This window comes from Nanorana parkeri, unplaced genomic scaffold (genome assembly GCF_000935625.1).
Source record: "Nanorana parkeri isolate BGI_ZX_2015 unplaced genomic scaffold, ASM93562v1 scaffold586, whole genome shotgun sequence".
NCBI lineage: Eukaryota > Metazoa > Chordata > Amphibia > Anura > Dicroglossidae > Nanorana > Nanorana parkeri.
This window is the reverse complement of record NW_017306854.1, coordinates 258,940-272,211: the sequence shown is the minus strand read 5'-3', so window position 1 is coordinate 272,211 and position 13,272 is coordinate 258,940. Positions and strand designations below refer to the sequence as shown.

The window sequence follows — 13,272 nt, the reverse complement described above, 5'->3', positions numbered from 1 at the left end:
AATAAAAAATATTAAGTGTAAAAAAAAAAAATTACAATATAACCAATTCATCTTTATTAACTTTCCTTGCTATGGGTGAAAATATGCAGACCCTTTAACAATTCTCTTCCTGGTGTCTTCTACGGTAAGGCTGCACTCCAAACCTGAATGCAGACTAGAAATAAATGAATCTGCCTGGATTTGATTTGTGGGGGAATTAGTTGAATCCTGTCTGAAATTTACAAAACCCAGACTTAGCAGTGAATCCCATTGAAGTTTATGGAAGGAAGGAGATCATCTGGGGAAACAAAAAACATGGGGCTAGCCCCGATTTGCAAGAGTCCACTGCTAGTTTTTGTCTAGGGGGGCGGTGTAATGTTTTACTTGCCTGATCCCCGCTCCTGCTAACTCTAAGATTGGCGCCCACATCCTCTTCCCCCATAAGCTCCAGCAGCTGGAGGTCCACTGAGATCACTACGTCTAATTCAAGGTCCACAGGGACAATCCACAAGTGGGAGTGGAGGGTAGAGAGGTGATCGCGGACTGCAAGGGGAGTCGGGATCAGGTAAGTGAAACAGTTAACCCATGCAGTGTTAGGGGTAGCCCCATTGCAAGGAGAGGCTTTATATTTCCCCCCGTATATAGCTACTGTCAAAAAGGGTGAGGCAAAAATGTTATTTAAAAAGTAACATACAGTGGGGAGAGCATCCTTTCAATGTGACTTCAAGGGTGATATGGAAAGAACGGCAATCCTTATATTCCTTGCTTGGGAGATCCACATGGGGTGTTATGGAACTGTCCGTTTTTCACAGGCAGTGTCATTGACACCACATACTGGCATCAAATATTTTGGCTGTGTAATTGTTTTTACTTTTACATTTAGCTTGGCTTAAATACAGCAGCAACACCCCAATATGATTCATTTCAATTGATTTTTTTTTTAGGTGGTTAGATTTAAGGGTTAAGCATTTCAGGTTTATTTGGGGGATGGTATATTTTAGGGATGCGCCGATACTGTTTTTTCAGTATTGAGTACTGATATTTTGCTTTCGGTACTCGCCAATACCGCTGCTTCCGCTGCCATGGAGGCGGCTTCCCGGCCAATTAGGAAGCCAGGTTATTACTCACGGCCAGCTTCCTGATCACCCAGGAAGCCGGCTCCATGTTCCCCTACGGCACTGTCGGTTAGAGGAAGTCTTCCTCTGACCGTAAGTCCCGGTATCGTAGAAGGTATCAGAGCATTTGGGCGAGTACTTGTCCAAATACTCGGTATCAGCACCGATACTAGTATCGGTCCATCCCTAGTATATTTTATGCTGTATGTTGCTAGGGCCTTTTATTTAGGAGTGTGCTGTATACACTTGTTGCTGACACAGGCAAGCTGCCCTTTGCAGCACATCCCCGCATACCTGTGCTGTAAAGTAGTGTGCACCAAAGCACCACATATTTATCCCCCCTTTTGCCATAGCTGACAATAAATGTAGGCAATCTCCTTTATTAGAAAAAAGCCAGCTTAGGATACGCCATGTTGAGCAGGGAAGAAGAGGGTCATGGGGCTGCACTGAGGAGGATCAAGCAAAGGCAGACTCTGCAGACCCACCTCAACTTCTCCCTCCAGCAACATCCTTCCAAAGGCAAGTGTCTCTTCCACAGCTGCTGGAGCGGAAGAAAGAAAAATGTCCCCAAATCACCCCCATGCTCAGCGTCTTAATGCCAGCCTGGCAACGGTGCTGGTTTTGCATCTGCTTCCATTCTAGCTTCTGGAATCAACTCCCTTCCATGAGTTTATGATCTGTGCTACTCCAGTGGCAGGCACCCAGCCACCATTATTTTGCCAAGGCCATCCCTACCCTAGCATTGAGCATAATATGTTTGTGTCACTGGACCATGCTGTCAGAGATGGGGCCACGTGACCATGTACATAGTACACAGCAAGTATGGGCAGGGACATGCATTTTAAAAATTCACAACTGAAAGTTGTTTTGTTCGTGGGAGGTTGCAGAGGAATAATAGCCCTGTTGTCTGTTTGACACAAGTTGGGATGAGCAAGGAGAAAAGTGCCCGGAATCAACTTTGTAAAGAACTTTTGCAGAAAGTTTTTGAAAACTCAAGAACCAACATTCACCGTAACTCCTGTATTTTATACACACAATTTATATACTTACGCTTCAATATTTTTTTTAATTTGCAGTTTTAACTTTTTTCCCCCCCATATAAGGCCATCACTGCACAGGTCAAGCAAACACAGGCAGGGACGGCAAAGCAAATGGAGTAAAAATATTGACAGCTGGGAAGAGGGACAAAAATAGACTTTGTGGGGCAAGTACATTTCATTGGAGACTCATTTCAATCCCCTTGGTCTTTATACTGGCACCACCACCATCTGATACTTTCCGGTGTTGCATAGAGCAGCCACCGCTGGGCATTGTGGTTCTTGCAGCAGGCCTCTAATTCACTACTGTTTTGGACTCAATCAGCACCAGGAGTTGTGGAAGTGAGTGTCTTGCCATTCAATGTAGAGGTATTCGGCTTTATCTTTCAAATGATGCTGAATTTTTCTTTGTATAAGTAACAGGGTGGCTTTAAAGTAGATGTAAGCCATAACTTAATGACATTTACTTTGATAAAGTAATGTGCACCTTAAACAATGGCCATTTTCTTTTATTTAGGTTCATAAAATATTAGTTTTCAAATTTGTTGACCTTTCTTCCATCTTAGCACTGCTGATCTGTTGGCCGCCACTTCCTTTCTACAGGAATACCACTCCATTTGGTAGGTTTGCCGATGGTGACATTGGACCATGCCTGCATATTTTGTTAACGGGTGCTTGACATGTGAAGCAGAAGTACTACTGGGAGACGGAGGGGGGAGGAAAAAAAAAAAGTGTGGTCACCCTGTAACAGGAGGCACCTGAATAAGGACCTTCATGGCAGGAATACAATGTATTATTTTACAAAAGCTGCTGATGTAAAAATTTAACAACATGTTATGGCTTATATGAGAATTTACACTGGCAGAAGAAAGAAATGTTTGCTGGTGATGGAGTAGATACACATCCTTGCTTATAGCTGGGTAGCTACATGATGAAGAAACAATAACATGCAATTTAGGCAACAAAGGATAGGAACTCACAGTCCTTATAATGTAGGTTTTTTTTTTTGTATAGCCAATGTTTTGCAGCACTATTATTTAAATGAGCTTTCAGTCCTCATGTTCTCACATAGTAATATGAGCGCGCACACACACCAGGAACAACCTACCAGTATGTTTCCTAGAACATCCAAGCACGACATATGTTCTACATATAGAACTTCCAATGGGAATTGAGCCCAAGGGCCCCTAGGGATAACCAGAAACCACCCCAACTAAAAAACATACTTACAAAGAGCTGAAGATAACAATAACATTTCTTATAGAAATACCTTACCTGCCAACATTCAAACCCACCCTAAACCTTGAATCTAAATGGAGACTATGGGGTAACAATTCAATATAATGCCATGTTAACAATTCACACCTTCCGCCATTACTCACCCGCCACCCCAACGTCATGTCCTCATGGTGACTGAATTATGTATTTAGCGCAGGGTGGTTGGCCAAAACTGTCACACCTCCCGTCATGTACTTGGGCAGTATCTGCCTTGACACATTCCATGGTGATTGGATTAAGACACCGAGTTACCCGTGTAGCTATAAACGCTGGGGTAGTTTCCAGACTAGGGCTGCAACAACTAATCGACATAATCGATTATAATCGATTATTGAAAAAGTTGTCAACTTTTTCAATAATCGATTAATCGGCTCCTGATTGGTTGGCCCTGTTCACAGCTTAACACACGCTGCGTGCCACACCTCCTCCCCCACCTCACGCTCGCCGCTGCCAGACCTGCCCGCATCCACGCTCCCGCACCTCAAGCTCACCGCCCGTCCAAATCCACGATCGGCGCGGGGAGAAGAAGTAAGGAGGAGCAGGTGTGGGGGGAATGACAGCCGCCGATAGGCCCCATCTCAGAAACAAGTTGCTGGAAGACTGCTCAGGTAAGCCTGCACTCCCACCCACACATGGTGCTCTATAATGTATTGCTGGGATATGTATTCCTCTATAGCTGATGGTACATTGTGCTGTATATTATACAGAGCAATGTACCATCAGCTATAGAGGAATACAAATCCCAGCAATACATTGTACACTGCATGTATAATGTTTTGCTGGGATTTGTTGTACTTCTATATAGGCGGTGGTATTCTGCATTGCACTGTATAGAGGACTACAAATCAAGGAATACCACCAGCTATAGAGGAGTACAACAAATCCCAGCAATAATACATTATACAGTGGTGCAATGCCGAATACCACCAGCTATAGAGGACTACAACACCCAGCAATAGTACATTATACATTGCAATGCAGAATACCACCAGCTATAATGTACTATTGCTGGGATTTATTGTATTTCTCTATAGCTGGTGGTATTCTGCATTCATTGCTGTATAATTTTACACTTTTCATTTCACTATATTGTACACCACACTTTTTTTATCTTTTTTACTTCTACTGCTCCAAGCTTGCTCCTGTGATGGACTGCAATCTCAATACAAAACTAGAAGTCCCATCATTGGAGCCATTTTTTAAAATGTATTTTATTTTTTATCCGATTAATCGAACTTGATTATCGGCTAACTAATCGATTTTGAAAATAATCGTTAGCTGCAGCTCTATTCCAGACACTAAATACAACCAAGGAAGCTAATTGGATCAGTGATGAATCATAATTACAGAACAAGTCCATTTCAATGGGACTACTACCACTTCATGCCAGCAAACCTTTCAACATGGAGAGTACAGAAACAATAATAGTAATGAGAAGCAGTGATCCATGGGCTGAGATGCCACATGAATTGACTCATAGTGATGGCAAGAATACAAAGTCACCCTCCTGGCATTTGGGGGGATAAATCATACAAAGTCTCTCACAAATGACAATTTATTTTTACTTGTTGTGGAACTACAGTCAGCCCACCTACTTACCCAGAAGACTAAAAAGGTCATACTTGTGCTTCCACAGTAGCTCATAATGCACTAGATGCCCATCACATGCGTATATTGTTATAGACACAAACAAATTTATATAGACACTGTTTTTATTTCAAAATCATTTATTTTTTTTAAATTACGAAAAAGAAAAAAATATATGGCAATTCTTTTCTTGCCTGTACATATTGCATAGATTTCCGTTACACAAGATATACATTAAATAGCGGTTTTCTTTGAAACATAAAAACGTGCAAAAATGAAATGGCTCCTTTTTATCCATAAAATGCTGTATCGAAGAAGACATTTGGGTTTCCCCAGGTAAACGTTTAAGCATCATTTACCTGTCACATAGAGAGGAGAAATCAAATTTTTTTTTTAAGTGTATGTCTCTTGGAACAAAAGCAGTGCTAAAGGGCAGTAACTCAGATTTCAGTTTGCTGGAGTCATATCGGCTAAGAGGACATCTGAGTGGTTGCCATCAGCTACTGCACTTTGATCCAGCTTATGTATTAAATCGGATCGTGTATCGGTTCCTCATCTCTATCTGTGTTTTACTAAACCCCAAGCACATTTTCCAGTGGTCTTGTAACCTGCATACCCTAGAGGCAGCCATTTTGAATCTGAATATTTATGAGAATTCATGACTACACTGAGGAATAAAGAAACGAGTCACTAGGTCTGAATCAAATGCCTCAGAAATTCCTACTGCACACAAGGGCTGAAATTTCAAACACTTGCCCTACAAAATGGCTATCCATGATCGAGGTAGACAGGTACACTTTGAGTTGAGCGGTTGAAAATATGGCTGTCTTTTTTATAAATTACAGAGAGCGATTGCTCATGAGGTCACTTATATTTCACATTTAATACACCTGTAAGGTGCGCCCGCCCTCCCCCCAAAAAAACCCCACATACAACGTTGAGCTATTGAAAAGTGACAAAAAAAAAAAAGACAAAAGCATGTCATAGGTCGTGTAGAATAAAAGGTTAATCGCTTTCTGCGACCCCCATTAGTACTGCCCATTCAGGCTATATTTATCATCTTCATACATTATATAAAAAACTGTAGGAGAAAGCTATATGCACTAGGTGCTGCATAAGGGCCCAGTGTCCATATATTTAAAAGGAGAACTATGAGGTGAGTGATTTTCACTCAACCTCATAATTCGGGCCGACGTGTGACAATTAAACTGTCACATGTCGGCTCAATAGATCGGGAAGTGAGCAAACACATAGTCGCTCGCTTCTCAGTCATCTCCCTGCAGGGATTCCCCTTCCCGATCCTCCAACGCTGACTGGCGGAACGGACGGGGAAGGGAGCGGGTACAACTGGCTCTGCCTCCAGATAGGCAGATCCCACTGTCACTCACGCAACTGGGTGGATCGACAGTAATGTCTGGATCCGTCCCGGCTGCGGCGGTCTCAGTATACCGCGAGCTGTAGCTCGCGATATACTGAGATTTGGGTCATGGGAGGATGCTAGTATATGTCCTCCGGTGACCCTTTAAAGTGTCAGTCCACTCAAATGATAAGAGTCCAATCACATTCTGTCTTCATATTGCCATTCTCTATGTATGCATTTTCCATACTGTAAAATAAATGGACATATGAAGGAGTCATCAACATATGGAAATCAAGTCCAGAGTTGGAGCTGGAGTCTTAAGATATATAATATGAGTAGATTTACAGCTTCCCAACATCTAACGAACTGGGCTATCCTCGTGGACTACAGAATGGAGGTGAGCACAAAGCAATAACATTTGCAAATAGAAAAAGAAAGAAAAAAAGTGAAATAGCCGACTCGAAATCTAGTTGCGAGACGTGAATTAGGAAACGGAAGACTAAGTAAACTTCAACCCTAGTAAAGTGACAATGAAGCACCCAATGTGAGATCTTCCAAACACCAAAAAAAAAAAAAAGGATAATGGGAGACTCAGGTATGACAGTTGATCTGTATATTAAAAATAAAATAAAATACATTCTTCACAGAAGACATTGTGAGTTGCCTGTCCATTGAAAACACTAGCAACCCAAACCTCTATAATACATGACGGTATTAAAATTAGTAATAAAGAAAAAAAAAGGAAGCAATATGCACTAGTGGATCAGTCATGACAAGTCTGATAAAAGGTAAATATCTATTACTGCATGGCTTCTGTAAACACTGAACACTTCTAGTTACTGGTTTGTAGGCACCATTCTCGCATTATGACATGCAAGATAACCAGCAAAGGACAGCATACAGTTTTGTGCAAATATATGCATAGTCTCAGAGTCCTTCCAGCTCAGAAATATTATACTGGCCCATCCTATTGAAAAAGTTAGTTCTTGCTTTAGGAAGATGTCAGGACCCAACAAGAATTTCAATAATGTTATCAATGTCATTGGTTTCCCGCATACCTTGACTAGAACTGTAAGATGGGGAGCTACAGGAGGAAGAAAACCATTGTTCTTCTGATGCAGACAAACGGGTACTTAAGGAGGATCCTATAGACTGAGATTCTTTCTCAAACACAGAAGTGTCAATGTCTGAAAAGGGATCATCAAGAGAGACATCGTTAAGATAGCTGGAATTCATGATCTCAAAACTGCCAAAGACAGCCTCTGAGGGTCTGAGCTCCTCAGCTGGAACAGTTAATACAGAGTTATCGGCTGGGAGTTCAGACTTCATCTGTTCAGGGCTAGAAGTGTCCATAGCTACTGGTGCGTCACCATTAGAGTGTGAGGAGGCTTTAATAGGCACTGGCTCCAAAACAGAAGTGTCCATAACAGTAGGAAGTTCGGGTGGCGCATCTGGAGCAGATGCAGGCAGGTTTTCAGAACATGCTGCAGCCAACACCAGGTCTCTTATCAATTCAATTTCCCGAGCATCCCCTAAGGAGCTAGAATTAGTATTAAAAAGCTCTTCCTTCCTAGCATCAACACCGTTACTTGGCGTTTGTGCGGCTGGGAAGGGGACACGTGAACCAACTTGGTTGACAGACTCCGCCTTGGCTTCCGCATCATGCATGACAAAGGTTCGTGGAAGACTTTGCGGACAACTTTCATCTAATACACTTTCTAACTCTTTCAAAATGGAGGCAATGGCAGCAGACACAGAAAAGTCATCTTCTATGGAAGGTAGAAGAATATTTTCCAGATCTGGAGGGAGAAGAGAGCTTATGACATTCCCAGTTGATGGATCACATATGCCAGGGATTCCACCCTCCATGGCAGGAAGAGGGCATAGACTTTCATGGCGAATATCTTCCTGGATGACTCTCAGAGTATTGGCGATGAGAACATAGCGTCGCAAGCTAGGCTCTACCATCATACGTCCCTTGTTGAACTTCTCAAGCGACATGTTGAGCAAGGACTGACGGAAGAAGGTGTAACTGTCTGTCTGAAAGGACAGGTGTCCATCCAGCACAGACTCTTCCCATTGAGGATATTTCCTTTTGATGCCTCTGGTAGGCATGGCCACCTATAACAAAACAGAAAAAAAAATGGTTAAAAAAACATTTAGTGTTTTGGGGGAACAGTTATGCTACAACAGTAGAAATGGACCTGTTCATCAGAAATCAGATTTCATTGGAAAATGCATTACAGTATTGTATTTCCAAGTTCTACTTTTATTTTGCCTCTGTGCAAAGCAGCCTCTCCTTGATCTTTCCCAGCGACATCGCAGCTCCAGCGCACACATTGGTTGGTCTTCCCCTGTATCATTTCTCCAGCTTCCTTTCCAAAAACTCATCAGCCTGCAGGTCACATACTCTATCAAGTAATGTCTATGTGCTCCCTGTACACAGCCAACTGAGCCCAGACACACAGCCTGGAGGTTCCGCACCCAGAGTAACGCTACAATCAGCAGAAGTCTCTGTCCCATTTGTAGAAGCAGAGTCATTGCTTCACAGTAACTGGAGGTGTGCGTGTGTCATCCAGAATTGTGTTTATGTGCATTAAGACACACATTGGCCTTTCCCCCAGTATGCTGCCCCCAGCACACACATCACTTCCCAGTAGCCATACCAGCAGGAAGATGCCCATCCAGTACACACATCTCTCTAGCTAGTTTTGCAGCAGCAGAGTGTGTGCATTAACTGGGCAGTCACCATCTGCAGTGTATGTTTATTAACCCATCAGTGACTAGTCTGCAGTGTATGTTCATGCACGTCATTGATCAGCCATCACAGATGTGTTAACCCCTTCCACCAGTTTAGCCGTGTTAATCCTGCAGTAACCTGTCTGCAGTGTATGTGATCTACTTCAAGATCATGTGAATCAACCTGCACTCTTCTCCTGCCCATGCCGCTCACAGTCGTACCCTCTGCACACCTCTCCTGCCCATGCCGCCCACAGTCGTACCCTCTACACACTTTTATACCCACAGAAGGAAGTAAAGGGAATCTCCCCAAAAAAAGACTAGCTGGCTGCGTTTAAAACACAAGTTAGTAGTATAAACAACTGTATGCTTCCCAGATCACTTTTGCCTGTGTTTAGTTGTTGCTGGTTTAGTTGCATCTATGTGCTTACACACGTTTAGCTGCCTAAGAAATGGGCTAAACGCACCCGGGACGCAAATTCCTAGTTTGGGTAAACGCTTCTAGACTGAATGCACCTAGATGCTGCTGGAGTTACAGGTGCACATTCGCTTATAGGAAGGCATTACACGAGTCCATGTGCGTTTAGAAATGAGCTTCAAAATGAACCTACATACATTTTTATTGTTAAATAATTAGGAAGATAGAAAAAAAATTATATACATCTCTATCTATATCTATATAGATCTATAGATAGAAGATGCATATAGATTATATATCTATATTTCCCCATTTAATTATTGTATGCATAGTGTTGATTTTATATAAAATATATTTATTACACATCAATTAGGAAGTGCTCCAGTGTAACACTTGCATTATTTAGCGATAATTTTGCACCCAGCATAGTGTACATTTGAAGCTAATAGGAAGTATAGTTTGTTAGAGCTGGAAAGAGATCCTATTACAAGAGAAGGCTCATCACTAATCCTCCCCCACCCCAGCATGAGAGCCCACCCTCCCCCCTCCTCTGGAGCTGGCCCGTCCCCTCCGCTGGCTGGGATTGTGGAAAACAAGCACAAAAAAACAGCCGTGCTACCATTTTGAAAAACACCAATATGAACAAGGGTGATGGTGATCCCTCTGCACCCAGATCCCATAGATATGAGCAAACCCCGGGATTTCACCTTTCCCTTATTACTAAAAAGAACAGCCCACCCACTGCACTTTATTGTGAGACCTCACAAGCATGATAGCACTTTGTTCCAATACACAGCTATATACAAATTTACAAACATGTATGCAACATACTCAAAGTCCAATGAAATGTTTACAAAACCCAACAAAAAAAGGCAAATCCAGAAATTGTACAAATCTGTCTGCAACTACATTAGTAGGTGATCAAGGCTGGGGGCGGAGCCTAAAACAAGTACATGAATGTTCTATGCACAGGTGACTCCTGGAGGAGTCTCAAATGGCAAAATTAAATGTCCATACAGGAAGTGTGCAACACAAAATACACCCCTCTATCTTATATACACACACACACATACATATATACATATACATATATTACACACACACATATATACACACAAATAAAATATTACTACATACAGTAAAAAAAAAAAAATCCCACACAGTTTTAAGGCAATCAGAGGGCACATCCTGCATCATACAGCACAGGTGTACCTTACATCAGTAACAATGTATATAATTAATATTTAAAAAAGGAGGGGCAGCCATTGCTCTGATCCATTAATATTAAAGTGCCAGAATTAGGAATAGACTAGACACCAGTAGATCGGTACATATAATATCATACATTGTGCAGACATCGCTGTGATTTGCCATCGCACACAGTGTAACCAGGAAGATTGATACATCTGATCCGCAGTACACTGCCTATGCGATAACCCGGCACATACAGAGCGCCCAACTCAGCAATGCATCGTACAGCTGGCACGATCCGCTCAAACTTACTCATACGAAGATCAGCAGTAGCTCGGCAGATGTCCGCTGTTCGGTAATAGCCTCATCTAGCTCAATGAAACAATCTGTTCCCGCCGCTGAATTCAAGTTTAGTATCTATCGGCGAAGCGAACGCCCTCCCTCTTGCTCTCGCAAAGCACGACGGGAATTGTAGTTTAACTCGAGCTTCCAACCAATAGGGGGGCTGGCCGGCAGGACTTACAATCCCACAATGCAGCGGGGGTTTGCTCATTGGCGCATGCGCAAACCATCATGCTCGGCTACGGCTTGATTAAACTGATGTATAGCTGGGGTTTAATTTAAAGAGACAGTGCCCGATTATAGGAGTGCGTGCATTTCTTGCTGCAAGTTGGGGTACCGCGTGTGACCGGCGGTAAAGTGCATCGTAAAGCACGGCTTGCCTGCTACAGGGAGCTGCGAGAGCGCTAGATTGCTGGCAGCCCTCCGCTATGACTGCCGTCTATAATGCAGCTAGGAGATCCTGCTCGTCTGTGTTGGAAACAATACAAATATTACAGCCAAGCCATCTGAATTTGCCGGTAGTCAGTCTATATGAGCGTGATAAAAAAGGGGGGGGGGGGTGTCCCCAGCTAGTCAGTCTATATGAGCGGGATAAAAAAGGGGGGGGGGGTGTCCCCAGGCTGGGCTGCAGAGCTAGCAACCAGGCACTGTCACGGCTTTACTTGCAAGCCAGTTAAAGTCACTTGCCTGAGTCCTGATGAATGCCCCCCCCTGCAGTAACACACGTGACTCACCTTGATCTGTCGCCTCTTCCCCTTCTGGGTGCACAAGGTTACAGGCTGCTGCCTCCCAGGCGGGTAGAAAGTCGCCGTATTCCCCCAGGATTCATACTGTACAGTTAGAATCTATCCCCAGCAGCCCCCTTCTCCCTGCACTGCACTCGCAAACATACCCAGCCCCACTCCTACTGCTCTCCGCTCATTGGGCGCCCGACTTACACTGCTCTCCGCTCATTGGCAGCTTCACCAACCTGGCTCACCGATCCAGGTGGCCGATTGGTGAAGATGGCGAGATCCCTCCCCCCTCCGCCTCAGCTGCTCCTCTCCCTTTACTATTGCACAGAGGAAAACGTGGAGGGGGTGGGGAGAGCTGCCTTCACCTTATTAGCGGAGTGGCCGCTCCATGGAAGAGCAGCTGGGGACATGCATGGCGGAGGACATGTCCTAGGGGACACTGGACTCAGCTTCCATGTCATGGCTCCTGTAGGGTGTCACCGCGCAGCACAAACAGCATTTCTTTCCTAATACACTAATCTGTGGTGGGAGAGCTATGTTATGTGCCAATGCTGCTGACCTACTTCTAAAAATGCTAGCTGCCTGACCTCTTCTGTTTTTATGAAAAAAGAAAAATCCCCCCCTTTAGGGCTCATTCACACTTTGTCCTTCTTGTGTGTTGCACGGATGCAGGTGCATTAATGCAATTGTGCCAGGTGTGGGCACAACAGTCCAAACATCAGACATGCAGCAATTTTTCCTACTCAACGCACAGCATTGTGTGGCAATGCATGGGGGGAGGGGGGGGCTGGCTGTGTGGGGTCTTAGCAGGCCGTGCCCTCTAAGACCCCAGGAGGCTGTAAGGCATCTCAGGTGGTTTGTGCAGGGTCATAGGTGGTCTGTGCAGGGTCATAGGTGGTCTGTGCAGGGTCTCGGGTGGGTTGTGCGGGTACTTAGGAGGGCTGTGCAAGCTCTCAGGTAGCTATGAGGCATCTCAGGTGGGCTGTCCAGGGTCTCAGGTGGGCTGTGCGGGTTCGTAGGAGGGATGTGCAGGCTCCCATGAGGCTGTGTGGGCTCTCGGGTGGGCTGTGCGGGCTCCCAGGTGGCTGTGAGGCATCTTAGATGGGCTGTGCAGGGTCTCAGGTGGGCTGTGCAGGCTCTCAGGTGGGTTGTGTGGGGTCTCAGGTGGGCTTTGCAGGCTCTCAGGTGGCTGTGAGGCATCTTACCTAGGGTGTCAGGTGGGTTGTGTGGGGTCTCAGGAGGCTGTGTGGGCTCTCAGGTGGCTGTGAGGCATCTCGGATGGGCTGTGCGGGGTCTTAGGTGGGTTGTGTGGGGTCTTAGGCTGTGCGGGGTCTCAGGTGGGCTGTGCGGGCTTCGAGGTGGCTGTGAGGCAACACAGGTGGGCTGTGCAGGGTTTAAGGTGAGCTGTGCAGGATCGTAGGAGGGGTCTCACCAGTGGTCTGGATGGTCTTGTGGGTGGGTGTGGTCTGTTTCGTTCCACAGGAAGGAGGAG

General features: G+C 44.6%; 1 protein-coding gene across 1 annotated transcript; it reads right to left on the bottom strand.

The window, feature by feature from the left end:
• Positions 1-7,170: 7,170 nt before the first annotated feature.
• Positions 7,171-11,870, bottom strand: SERTAD3 (SERTA domain containing 3). Its single transcript, XM_018562593.1, has 2 exons — positions 11,781-11,870; positions 7,171-8,477 (listed from the first exon to the last, which is right to left on the bottom strand). The coding sequence occupies exon 2, from the start codon at positions 8,469-8,471 to the stop codon at positions 7,359-7,361; it is 1,113 nt and encodes a 370-aa protein (XP_018418095.1). The 5' UTR covers positions 8,472-8,477; positions 11,781-11,870; the 3' UTR covers positions 7,171-7,358.
• Between the last annotated feature and the right edge of the window lie 1,402 nt (positions 11,871-13,272).

Bases quoted from the DNA above. Each gene is read 5' to 3' on its own strand.
- SERTAD3 (XM_018562593.1), bottom strand. From the start codon at position 8,471: ATGCCTACCAGAGGCATCAAAAGGAAATATCCTCAATGGGAAGAGTCT.